This window comes from Oncorhynchus masou, chromosome 32, assembly GCF_036934945.1.
Source record: "Oncorhynchus masou masou isolate Uvic2021 chromosome 32, UVic_Omas_1.1, whole genome shotgun sequence".
NCBI classification, from domain to species: Eukaryota; Metazoa; Chordata; class Actinopteri; order Salmoniformes; family Salmonidae; genus Oncorhynchus; species Oncorhynchus masou.
The window spans coordinates 33,346,298-33,360,473 of NC_088243.1; the positions used below are offsets into that span (position 1 = coordinate 33,346,298).

At 43.3% G+C, this 14,176-nt stretch overlaps 1 protein-coding gene across 1 annotated transcript; it reads left to right on the forward strand.

Annotated features, from left to right (window-relative positions):
- The first annotated feature begins 757 nt into the window (after nt 1-757).
- LOC135525973 (protein FAM167A-like) lies at nt 758-5,399 on the forward strand. Its single transcript, XM_064953962.1, has 2 exons — nt 758-1,246; nt 1,833-5,399. Exons 1-2 carry the CDS (start codon nt 878-880, stop codon nt 2,094-2,096), a joined length of 633 nt encoding a protein of 210 aa, XP_064810034.1. The 5' UTR covers nt 758-877; the 3' UTR covers nt 2,097-5,399.
- Nucleotides 5,400-14,176: the final 8,777 nt, after the last annotated feature.

The following is a 14,176-nucleotide window of genomic DNA, read 5'->3' on the forward strand; positions in this document are numbered from 1 at the left end:
TCTTTGATAGAAAATGGATCATCTGAAGGTCAAACAGTAGGTGGCAGAGAGTAGATATTTACACTCACATATAGTGTAAAACCTGCAGCAAGCTGCTTGCTAGCCCATCCATATTTCCATCTGATAATTGAGCAAGTCGAATTGATTCCCCGTGTGTTAGACCATCACCACTAGATGGAGGCATTGCCCTAAATGAAAACATTCCAATCCTATTTCTGAGGAGTTAACGTTTGCATTCAGCAGACACTTATCCAGAGCGACATACAAGCTCGGTAAGACAACCACAGTTTGTCAGCTGTTCCAGTCAGGATCATGCACTGATACATAATGTGTATGAATAGCTACTGTACCTGTCCGAATAAAAATGAATTGGTAACACCAAAATAATTCAAATCGAATCAAATAAAAAATATTTTAATTATAAACATTCCATGTAAATACAAAATATATCTAGGTGTCATCTTAACTTCACAAGTTTCAGAGATATGGATAAATCAATGTCCCTTTTATCCCATTGCCATTTTCGAGTAGGATTTTTTAAAGCCTTTGAACCATTGCCATGTCAAATCAAATCCTTGCATTCCAATGTTAAAAGTTGCACCTGAGTGCTGCCATAAGTAGACACCGCTAACTCTTTATTTCACCAACGTGTGGTCACATGAATACTTGAGGGAGGCTGCACACTTGCATGGCCTACACCTCTTCTCCCTCGCAGCCTCGCTCAATAAGGGGCGGTAACTTTTGTTTATCCTTATCACTCTATAAATAAAGTAAGGAACACCAGTGCACTCCAATCCACTGGCAAGCCCACTGACTGAACACTCAAGGGACATATCCTGCGCTGAGAATAACTCATTCAAAAGTTTTTGCAGCCTCTATGATGACTTTTTACGCAGATCCATTTAAAACGTCTAGTGCACTTGCAATGGACTTCAAGGAGCTGGGAGGCGAGGACAACTGCGAAGGAGATACAGAGGGAAACGCTGAGGATTTGAACAATGTGAAAGTCCTTACCGAAAAACTAAAGTTACAAACCCGCAGACCATCCTACCTTGAATGGCAGGAGCGCTTGCAGAGCCGACCTTGGAAGGAGAACCCAAATGGTTTAGATAATAGTCAAGAGACTGCAGAGAAATATGTGTTTTTGCCTGAAATTATGCGGGATGAGAACTCCGATCTAACCATCCGCAACATCTGTGGCTTCGATACCATTGATGATGCGTTAGATTTTCTTAGAAAAGAGCTGGTGAGTGCACTTATTTTAATGCAGATATTGTCTCTTTTTCTCCAACTCTGACTCAGTTATATTTACTTGGACATGTTAGAAATTAATAAGGCTGCAATATTTCTGCATAACGTCCTTTAGAATCAGATATACAATGAAAACACTCAAGTCGATTTGAATAGGACACAATGAGACTATTTGGCAAACATAATTACCAGGTAGGTAGTTTCACTGGTTTGGTTTGCCTGGTTTGTGCATCCTCATGAAGCAAGTGTGCCATAGTGCAGAGTCTATGTGCCAGCTACCAGTGTCATGTGATGGAGACATCTATGAAAAATAAACCTGTTTTCAGGTTGAGCTCTGATTACAGCATGACTTTGTGCTATCTTTCCATCCAAAACAATGCAAACACACTAAAACCACAGGGACCTTGTTAATTTCAGAGCTGAAAAATCCCAAAATAGAAATGCACTTTTTGTTTTTACACAGATCATGTATTGGTGTCTTTACACATCAATAACGAAAACCTAATCCAAGGGATTGAGCGCTTGAATTGATATTTGATTGCTAATCTCTTCCCTCTCTCTTTCCCTTCCTTGTCATACAGAGGGAGATGCGGTTCCAGGATAACCGTCTGGCGCGCCAGCTGATCCGTCTGCGTGTGGAGATCCACCGGCTGAAGGTGGAGCAGGTGTGTCACCGCCACAAGGAGATGCTGGACGACGCCACCTACGAGCTGGAGGAGTGTGGCGAGGAGTCCGACCTGCTCTGTGACATCCCCATGAAGGCTGCCTTTGCTCTGTCCACCCCCCTCAAACACCTTGGCCTCACCAAGATGAACATCAACTCCCGACGCTTCTCCCTCTGTTGAAACATATACCACCCTGCGAGGCTTGATTTACTGTATTAAAGCCTCTATCTAATCTATGCAGGGTAATCGGGGGTTTTCCACTGCACAGGTTTCTGTTATGACATGAGAGGGAAGAAGAATGGCTGGCAGAGCGTGCAGACTGTAATTAGCCAAGTGGGAGGAAATGGAAATGACTCCTCTGATCCGTGCCCTAGTCCTGACGTGAGAGAGACACAGGCCTCCATAGTAGAGCCCTGTAGGCGCACGGCATACACCCATAGCAAAGCTGCACCTTTCCAATGCACCTCAGGGAATGTGTAGACTGATAGGTCAGAGTAGATGGACAGGGAAGCTAGTGATGAGGTGTGGCTCTGGAATGGATATGGTTTGAGTTTGGATTGCCATGGTGTCAGATCAATTGCACTGTATTCAGATAATTAGTTATGATGACCCACTGACATACAGAATAGGCCTGACTGCCATGGTGGTACTGTAACTAGAGATGTCTCTTGAGCGTTGCACAGGGGAATTGTCTTTCTTCAGACAAAGAAAAAATGGTCACAGCGCTAACACTCATTAACACGAGTCCCATACTTTAATCACAACCCAGGAGGAAGTATGTATCTCTTCATACAGACACCTTAACTCTAGTCACACCCCCAGGGACATTTGACAGCCCAAAGGGAAGCATTTCTCTCCCCTCTGCATTGGCAGAGTCCCAGTCCACACTTCACAGGAAGCTGTAGGTCACATTCCAGCATTCTGTCACCTCTTCTTCTGAGACCAAAAATAGCAAGGACCTCCATGGGGTCATGGCTTCCGTGATAGGACATTATTGGAGGCAATGCCTTATGTAGTACTCCATGCATTTTATTGTCCTTTAGATGATCCAGATGTTGTAGACAGACCACAGCCCAATGTGCTGTCATTATGTTTTACAGTAGATTATAGGCTTGTCCTACTGCAATGTTGTCCAAGTAAAAAACTGTATCAAAGTTTTAGATGTATTTTAAATATATTGTTCTCAGGAAGAGAGAGGAGAAACTGAAAGTATTTTGGGGGGAAATTTGAGGGAGTGAATGTTGAACAGGATTTAGTGGGTGTTAATCAATGTTACAAAATGTTTGCTGAATATACACAAAGCAAAATGTAGATTTGTAAGTGCTTTTTAATGATTACGTACTGAGTTCTACTTTACTAATGCAGGAATATCTCAAGGCCATCCATTTAATGTATGAGGGAAATGACTAGAGGCAGACTAGAGCGGTTTTCATGATGTTTGTTTTTCAATGTATTTGTTTAAATGCACAAAAAATTGCAACAAACTTGAAAATACACTTGAGAAAGAAAATTGTTGTCTGTCTGTCCATTAAGGTAGGCCGTCGTTGTAAATGAGAATTTGTTCTTAACTGACTTACCTAGTTAAAGGTTAGAACAGGGTAAATGACCGGAGTCATTATGCGAGACCTCAGTGAGTGCTCAGTCAGCTATAACCTTTCACATCCTGAAATACCTTCAATGCGCAGTTTCCTCTTTCAACTACATCAGGCGTTTGTCTCTTAAACATTCCGTGGTGTAAGCTGATCCTATCAGAACGACTCCGAAGGCAGGGTTCCCCAACTGGTTATTTTATTTGCGCCCCCAAGTTTTGAGCCATAAAAAATACATTTTTTTCCCATTGTTGCACATGAACTGTAAAAAAAAAACAGGAAATCAGCTCCAAGTGATTTTAATTTGGGAAATCTGTTCCCAAGTATTTCCACCCATAATAGACAGACACGTGATCATATGCAAAGGTTTGAAAATATTACGTTTTAGTCAAGTATTACATCTGTTTGTGCTTCTTGCGTTCAATTTGCAGGCTACAAATTATTAGTAATTTTATTCCGGCCCCCATACCTTCCTCTCAAGAAAATATCTGCTTGCGGTTGAATCTAGTTGATGATCCCTGCCCTAAGGGGTACAGCATAAATGGATGAATTCATAAAGATGTCAAGATGTCATCAATTATTCTACAAAATGGGTAGATATGACATACTAGTTTACACTGAGATTACCTCATGAATGACGTGAGAGCAAGAGATAACTAATAACTAGGCCAAATGGAACCATTGTAATTAATTATAGGATATACAGTGCATTTGTAAAGTATTCAGACCCCTTTTCTTTTTACACATTTTTGTTACATTACAGCTTTATTCTAAAATGGATTAAATTAAATAAAAAACCCTCATCAATCTACACACAACACCCATAATGACAAAGCAAAAAGATGTTTTTAGATATGTTTGCAAAGGTATTAAAAAAAACAAACAACATACCTAATTTACACAGGTATTCAGGTGCATCCTGTTTCCATTGATCATCATTGAGGTGTTTCAAGAACTTGATTGGAGTCCACCTGTGCGAAATTCAATTGATTGAACATGATTTGGAAAGGCACAACCCTGTCTATATAATGTCACACAGTTGAAGGTGCTTGTCAGCGCAAAAACCAAGCCACGAGGTCGAAGAAATTGTCCCTAGAGCTCAGAGACTGGATTGTGTTGAGGCACAGATCTGGGGAAGTTTAGCAAAGCTTTTCTGAAGTATTGAAGGCCCCCAAGACCACAGTGGCCTCCATTCTTAAATGGAAGAAGTTTGGAACCACCAAGACTCTTCCCAGAGCTGACTGCCAGCAAAATTGAGCAATCGGGGGAGAAGGGCCTTGATCATGGAGGTGACCAAGAACCCGATGATCACTCTGACAGAGCTCCAGAGTTCCTCTGTGGAGATGGGAGAACCTACCAGTAAGACAATAATTTTTGCAGCACTCCACCAATCAGGCCTTTATGGTAGAGTGGCCAGACAGAAGCCACTCAGTAAAAGCACTTGACAGCCCGCTTGGAGTTATCCACTCTCAGACCATGAGAAACAAGATTCTCTGGTCTGATGAAATCAAGATGGAACTATTTGGCCTGAATTCCAAGCGTAACATCTGGAGAAAACCTGGCTATATGATCACACCAGTAATAGACCTGTTGTTGTATTACTTGTGAAGCACAGCTGAGTAAGCATACAAATAATTCCCTTTTTATTTTTATTTAGCACGGAGTGGAAATAGGAAGAACGCTCATTTTATGGCTTATACAAATGTTGAATACAAAGTGTTGACAGTACTGAGTAAGAACTTTAAACATGAGCTAACTCATAAAAACAGCATCTCTTTGTTGTATTCATTGACAGTCTCTCTTGTCATGGTTTTAAACTAGGGCTGTCAAAGTTAATGCATTAATAATGTGTTTAATGCTTACATTTGTAATGTCATTAAAAAAATTCACACCATTTGTGCATTTTCGTAGTTTGACCCCTTGAACCATCCATACAGTGGCAATTTTAGCATGCAAATCTTGGCGGGGAAAACTGCAAAAATGGTTTTAGATGCCTTCCAGCAAAGCCACAACACAACCCTAAACAGTACATTAATTGCACTATAACGGTGACACACGGTGCTCACAAAGTGTTAGGGCCTTCTTTTCAGCCACTGCTACACCTGGCTATCATCAAAACAGTTCATTCAGCCTCATTTACTGCCGTTTTAAAAAACGTAACTGATATGGCTGACCTGCTTAAACAAATGTGGTTTCCACTGACAATTGAGATGTACAAACTATGGCTTAAGGGAACAATGAGCGGATAAAAGGAAACCAGTCAGTTTGATTAAGACATTAATGAGCATGCTAGGACGGACGTAGTCAATATAACTATTTGCTCAGCACTTTTGAAATGTACAGCGACAGAATTCAGAACATGGGCCGTTCTTACAATATTCTCCCCGTACAACAACTCTGAACCGTAGGATAAATAAAGGGGGCATATAAGCAGACAATGAAAGCTCTTACAATATTCGATGATGACATTTCTCTAAAACAACCTATAGGCTACATGTGCACCACCAAGTCAGAACAGTAGGCGAAGTTAGGAGTGTGAAAGGGACCATGTTATTAGGGAGAGGCACATGGGCTACGAACAGCTTACTACACAACATGCACTTAGTATTACTTTCTTGGATACAATATACATATCTCCCTGGCATATTACATAATTTATGCAGCAGCATACAATACATTTTTGGACTCACCTTGTTGTGCTGTACTCACTTGAACAGGAAGTTGGTGCGGCGGTCCTTCGTGGGCAAATTTTGTCATCAAACTTTTTCATTAAAGTCTGGCATTCTCTGGATTTATGGTGCTTTCAAGACAACTGGGAACTCTGGGGGAAAAAACAGGGTTGAATCATGACGACAGTGATCTTCAGGATCGGAACTCGAGTTCCCGACTTGGAATTCCGAGTTGGATGACCATTCAAAACGTATTTTCCCAGTTGGAGCTCGTTTTTTTTTTTTTTTTTTTAGTTCCCAGTTGTCTTGAACTCTCTGAAGTCTAATATTTCCCAGTTCCGAGTTTCCAGTTGTTTTGAACAAGCAAATGTATTCAACCTTTTCTGGCCCATCATGCTGAATGTTTATCCTTTAAGTCTGGAAAAGAGACCCTTAAACCCAGTGATTGCTTTGCAATGCTTGCAGTTTTTATTTATTTGATTTTTTATTTCACCTTTATTTTTCCAGGTCGGCTAGTTGAGAATAAGTTCTCATTTACAACTGCAACCTGGCAGTGGTGGGTAGTATAAGGGGCTTTGGTGACAAAACGGATGGCACTGTGATAGACTGCATCCAATTTGCTGAGTAGAGTGTTGGAGGCTATTTTGTAAATGACATTGCCGATGTCAAGGATCGGTAGGATAGTTAGTTTTACAAGGGTATGTTTTGCTGCATGAGTGAAGGATGCTTTGTTGCGAAATAGGAAGCCGATTCTAGATTTAATTTTGGATTGGAGATGCTTAAAGTGAGTCTGGAAGGAGAGTTTACAGTCTAACCAGACACCTAGGTATTAGTAGATGTCCACATATTCTAAGTCAGAACCGTCCAGAGTAGTGATGCTGGATGGGCGGGCAGATGCTGGTAGCGATCGGTTGAAGAGCATGCATTTAGTTTTACTTGCATTTAAGAGCAGTTGGAGGCCATGGAAGGAGTGTTGTATGGCACTGAAGCTCGTTTGGAGGTTTGTTAACACAGTGTCCAAAGAAAGGCCAGAAGTATACAGAATGGCATTGTCTGCGTAGAGGTGGATCAGAGAATCACCAGCAGCAAGAGCGACATCATTGATGTATACAGAGAAAAGAGTTGACCTGAGAATTGAACCCTGTGGCACCCCCATAGCGACTGCCAGAGGTCCGGACAACAGGCCCTCTGATTTGACACACTGAACTCTGTCTGAGAAGTAGTTGGTGAACCAGGCGAGGCAGTCATTTGAGAAATGAAGGCTGTTGAGTCTGTTGATAAGAATGTGGTGATTGACAGAGTCGAAAGCTTTGGCCAGGTCTATGAATACAGCTGCACAGTATTGTTTCTTATCGATGGAGGTTATGATATCGTTTAGGACCTTGAGCGTGGCTGAGGTGCACCCATGACCAGCTCGGAAACCAGATTGCATTACATTACATTACATTTAAGTCATTTAGCAGACGCTCTTATCCAGAGCGACTTACAAATTGGTGAATTCACCTTCTGACATCCAGTGGAACAGCCACTTTACAATAGTGCATCTAAATCATTAAGGGGGGGGGGGGTGAGAAGGATTACTTATCCTATCCTAGGTATTCCTTGAAGAGGTGGGGTTTCAGGTGTCTCCGGAAGGTGGTGATTGACTCCGCTGTCCTGGCGTCGTGAGGGAGTTTGTTCCACCATTGGGGGGCCAGAGCAGCGAACAGTTTTGACTGGGCTGAGCGGGAACTGTACTTCCTCAGTGGTAGGGAGGCGAGCAGGCCAGAGGTGGATGAACGCAGTGCCCTTGCTTGGGTGTAGGGCCTGATCAGAGCCTGGAGGTACTGCGGTGCCGTTCCCCTCACAGCTCCGTAGGCAAGCACCATGGTCTTGTAGCGGATGCGAGCTTCAACTGGAAGCCAGTGGAGAGAGCGGAGGAGCGGGGTGACGTGAGAGAACTTGGGAAGGTTGAACACCAGACGGGCTGCGGCGTTCTGGATGAGTTGTAGGGGTTTAATGGCACAGGCAGGGAGCCCAGCCAACAGCGAGTTGCAGTAATCCAGACGGGAGATGACAAGTGCCTGGATTAGGACCTGCGCCGCTTCCTGTGTGAGGCAGGGTCGTACTCTGCGGATGTTGTAGAGCATGAACCTACAGGAACGGGCCACCGCCATGATGTTGGTTGAGAACGACAGGGTGTTGTCCAGGATCACGCCAAGGTTCTTAGCGCTCTGGGAGGAGGACACAATGGAGTTGTCAACCGTGATGGCGAGATCATGGAACGGGCAGTCCTTCCCCGGGAGGAAGAGCAGCTCCGTCTTGCCGAGGTTCAGCTTGAGGTGGTGATCCGTCATCCACACTGATATGTCTGCCAGACATGCAGAGATGCGATTCGCCACCTGGTCATCAGAAGGGGGAAAGGAGAAGATTAATTGTGTGTCGTCTGCATAGCAATGATAGGAGAGACCATGTGAGGTTATGACAGAGCCAAGTGACTTGGTGTATAGCGAGAATAGGAGAGGGCCTAGAACAGAGCCCTGGGGGACACCAGTGGTGAGAGCGCGTGGCGGGAGACAGATTCTCGCCACGCCACCTGGTAGGAGCGACCTGTCAGGTAGGACGCAATCCAAGCGTGGGCCGCGCCGGAGATGCCCAACTCGGAGAGGGTGGAGAGGAGGATCTGATGGTTCACAGTATTTCGAAGGCAGCCGATAGGTCTAGAAGGATGAGAGCAGAGGAGAGAGAGTTAGCTTTAGCAGTGCGGAGCGCCTCCGTGATACAGAGAAGAGCAGTCTCAGTTGAATGACTAGTCTTGAAACCTGACTGATTTGGATCAAGAAGGTCATTCTGAGAGAGATAGCGGGAGAGCTGGCCAAGGACGGCACGTTCAAGAGTTTTGGAGAGAAAAGAAAGAAGGGATACTGGTCTGTAGTTGTTGACATCGGAGGGATCGAGTGTAGGTTTTTTCAGAAGGGGTGCAACTCTCGCTCTCTTGAAGACGGAAGGGACGTAGCCAGCGGTCAGGGATGAGTTGATGAGCGAGGTGAGGTAAGGGAGAAGGTCTCCGGAAATGGTCTGGAGAAGAGAGGAGGGGATAGGGTCAAGCGGGCAGGTTGTTGGGCGGCCGGCCGTCACAAGAAGCGAGATTTCATCTGGAGAGAGAGGGGAGAAAGAGGTCAGAGTACAGGGTAGGGCAGTGTGAGCAGAACCAGCGGTGTCGTTTGACTTAGCAACGAGGATCGGATGTCGTCGACCTTCTTTTCAAAATGGTTGACGAAGTCATCTGCAGAGAGGGAGGAGGGGGGGGAGGGGGGAGGATTCAGGAGGGAGGAGAAGGTGGCAAAGAGCTTCCTAGGGTTAGAGGCAGATGCTTGGAATTTAGAGTGGTAGAAAGTGGCTTTAGCAGCAGAGACAGAGGAGGAAAATGTAGAGAGGAGGGAGTGAAAGGATGCCAGGTCCGCAGGGAGGCGAGTTTTCCTCCATTTCCGCTCGGCTGCCCGGAGCTCTGTTCTGTGAGCTCGCAGTGAGTCATCGAGCCACGGAGCGGGAGGGGAGGACCGAGCCGGCCTGGAGGATAGGGGACATAGAGAGTCAAAGGATGCAGAAAGGGAAGAGAGGAGGGTTGAGGAGGCAGAATCAGGAGATAGGTTGGAGAAGGTATGAGCAGAGGGAAGAGATGATAGGATGGAAGAGGAGAGAGTAGCGGGGGAGAGAGAGCGAAGGTTGGGACGGCGCAATACCATCCGAGTAGGGGCAGTGTGGGAAGTGTTGGATGAGAGCGAGAGGGAAAAGGATACAAGGTAGTGGTCGGAGACTTGGAGGGGAGTTGCAATGAGGTTAGTGGAAGAACAGCATCTAGTAAAGATGAGGTCGAGCGTATTGCCTGCCTTGTGAGTAGGGGGGGAAGGTGAGAGGGTGAGGTCAAAAGAGGAGAGGAGTGGAAAGAAGGAGGCAGAGAGGAATGAGTCAAAGGTAGACGTGGGGAGGTTAAAGTCGCCCAGGACTGTGAGAGGTGAGCCGTCCTCAGGAAAGGAGCTTATCAAGGCATCAAGCTCATTGATGAACTCTCCGAGGGAACCTGGAGGGCGATAAATGATAAGCATAGTTGAGAAGTTACGGTGGGATTCTAAATGGTCGGTGATCTGTTTGTGAACTTGGCTTTCGAAGACCTTAGAAGGGCAGGGTAGGATAGATATAGGTCTGTAGCAGTTTGGGTCTAGAGTGTCTCCCCCTTTGAAGAGGGGGATGACCGCGGCAGCTTTCCAATCTTTGGGAATCTGAGACGATACGAAAGAGAGGTTAGAATGAGAGGGTCCAGATGGTCTAGTCCTGCTGATTTGTAGGGTCCAGATTTTGCAGCTCTTTCAAAACATCCGCTATCTGGATTTGGGTGAAGGAGAAATGGAGGAGGCTTGTGAAAGTTGCTGTGGGGGTGCAGGGCTGTTGACCAGGGTAGGGGTGGCCAGGTGGAAAGCATGGCCAGCCGTAGAAAAATGCTAATTGAAATTGATTTATCGGTGGTGACACTGTTTCTTAGCCTCAGTGCAGTGGGTAGCTGGGAGGAGGTGCTCTTACTCTCCATGGACTTTAGTGTCCCAGAACTTTTTGGAGTTTGTGCTGCAGGATGGAAATTTCCGTTTGAAAAAGCTAGCCTTTGCTTTCCTAACTGCTTGTATATATTGGTTCCAGTTAGCCACTGATTCCTTCCAAACCCCTCATTGTTGAATTTGCGATTTCCAACTTGTTGTGTAATGTTATTGTCCAATGGCCGATGAGCACCGATACGTTTTATCTATAATTTCTCTTCATAATTTCTCTTCATATGACAAGGATGGAAAAGGATTTGCCAGTAGATTGTCGTCTTGATTCATGATGAAGACCTTAACATTTTGAAAGTATGACGTTGACATGATCAGTCCAATCAAAGCTACGGTAGATATAACGTGACTTGACGTCATTTTATCTGTGGCCAATGACCTTGAGCCTTCATGGATGGGCACTTCTAATGTAACTCTATGGCAGCACCCAATGGACTACCTGTAGATTTTGCATTGACGTAGTGTTCCCATGACAGATCACTGAGCCAATCATGGTACAACTAGAGAACATTACCAACCCCTATTTTCCGCTGGCTGTCCCACCTCCACGGAAAGCACTGAGCTAGGCCGAAACACCTGCATTTTGGAGCTGCCTTACTCAAGAAAGCAAAAATGAGACCATGTTTGTATGTGGCTTTATTAACTCAATTATATATATTTTTACATTGTTTGCAAACTGATAAGTGCAGGGTTGGGTAGGTTACTTTCTAAATGTAATCTGTTATAGTTACTAGTTACCTGTACAAAATTGTGATCAGTCACGTAACTTTTCGATTACCCAAACTCAGTAATGTAATCTGATTACATTCCGTTACTTTTAGATTACTTTCCCCTTAAGAGGCATTAGACGACAACAATTGAACAACATCTATAACATTTACATCTATTACAGGATAAATCAATGTTAATGTTGACATAGCTGGCCATATATGGATGTTCAATTTTACTTTATGGGTTGGTTATGTCGGCTTCTTCTAACACATTGCTTTTTTTAAATATTTTTTTTATTTCACCTTTATTTAACCAGGTAGGCCAGTTGAGAACATTCACAACTGCGACCTGGCCAAGATAAAGCAAAGCCGTGTGACAAAAAAACACAACACAGAGTTACACATGGGATAAACAAATGTACAGTCGATAACACAATACAAACATCTATATACAGTGTGTGCAAATACTTTCCACTACATATAATACGATTAAATGATATCTTTACATTAAAAAACAAAGTCTATCAGAATTCCAGTCATTCCAATAAATGTTATGCACCTTGATCTTCAAGAATAGGACTTAGTATAAATTAGCCACATTTTTTAGCTGAGCACAAACCCAAAACTAAGGACTTTGATGTCTTGATAACATGCAGCTGTTTAAATGGCAAATCCACAGATGAAACAATAACAAAACGGTTGCCCAGCCTCTGTTTTGGTAAAAAGCCGTGGGCCTGGAGAAATGTAACTACTCTCACATAAATAGACAGAGCTATGAATGCAAGGACTGACCATCCATGATATCAAAATTACAGTTTTAACCATGTTATGAGGCTATACAGTGGTTGTTTACATTTACAATGTTTACAAACATTGGAGAAAAACAGCTTATATTTTGGGTTCTCATGGAGTATGACAGTTGAACTAAGCCCATGAGGCATTTATAAGTTATTTTCTTCAAGAATCAATGGATATACAGTACCAGTCAAAGGTTTGGACACACCCACTCATTCAAGGGTTTTTCTTTATTTTTACTATTTTCTACATAGTAGAATAATAGTGAAGACATCAAAACTATGAAATAACACATATGGAATCATGTTGTAAAAAAAGTGCTCAACAAATCAATTTGAGATGCTTCAAAATAGCAATGACAGCTTTGCACACTCTTGGCATTCTCTCAACCACCTTCATGAGGTAGTCACCTGGAATGCATTTCAATTAGCAGGAGGTGTGCCTTGTTAAAAGTTAATTTGTGGAATTTCTTTCCTTAATGCTTTTGAGCCAATCAGTTGTGTTGTGACATGGTAGGGGTGGTATGCAGAAGATAGCCCTATTTGGTAAAAGACCAAGTCCATACTAAGCAAACGACAGTCCATCATTACTTTAAGACGCAAAGGTCAGTCAATCTGGAACATTTCAAGAACTTTGAAAGTTTCTTCAAGTGCAGCCGCAAAAAAACATCAAGTGCTATGATGAAACTGGCTCTGATGAGGACCGCCACAGGAAAGGAAGACCCAGAGTTTCCTCTGCTGCAGAGGATGAGTTCATTAGAGTTTCTAGCCTGCAGTCCAAATAAATGCTTCACAGAGTTCAAGTAACATACACATCTCAACATCAACTGTTCAGAGGAGACTGCATGAATAAGGCTTTAATGGTTGAACTGCTGCAAAGAAACCACTACTTTGAGAGATGCAGAATTGGTGAACGGATGATCTTTGCATGTGTGGTTCCCACCATGAAGCATGAAGGAGGAGGTGTGATGGTGTGGGGCTGCTTTGCTGGTGACAATGTCAGTGATTTATTTAGAATTCAAGGCACACTTAACCAGCATCAGATGACCTGGCCTCCACAATCACCTGACCTCAACCCAATTGAGATGGTTTGGATGAGTTGGACCGCAGAGTGAAGGAAAAGCAGCCAATAAGTGCTCCGCATGAGGGAACTCCTTCAAGACTGTTGGAAAAGCATTGCAGGTGAAGGTGGCTGTTCCACTGGATGTCAGAAGGTGAATTCACCAATTTGTAAGTCGCTCTGGATAAGAGCGTCTGCTAAATGACTTAAATGTAAATGTAAATGTAAGCTGGTTGAGAGAATGCCAAGAGTGTGCAAAGCTGTCATTAATAGAAAGAGTGGCTACTTTGAATAATCTGAAATAGATTTGAATTTGTTTAATACTTTTTTGGTTACTAAATTTTCCTTATGTGTTATTTCATAGTTTTGATGTCTTCACTATTATTCTACAATGTAGAAAATAGTAAAAATAAAGAAAAATCATTGAATGAGTAGGTGTGTCCAAACTTTTGACTGGTACTGTATATATAATTTATAAGTCCAAAAATGGGTGTAGCAACTACAGAGTTCCCCTTTAAGTCTATCAAAAGTGTGCAAGTTTGAGTATGTGTCCATTAGGCCTATGGATTGTTCTTGTATCAGCATGAATTAGATTGAGCAATAAAAGCCCCACTTTTATTCCATAGGCTTGGAACCGCACTGTGCAGCTTTTGCAAGAGCACATTTTTCACTGGCTGTCCACTGGTTTCAAAAACAATGATGGATAGGCAGCTTAACCGTCTTGAATTCAACCATTATTGTGTTCAAATACACATTCAGATTTGTGAACAGCCATCCACAACAACCACAATCCATAAGGTGCAAATAGCTAAATGAGAGAGCAGCAGTGTGATTCAAATCAATGCGCTATGTAGATAT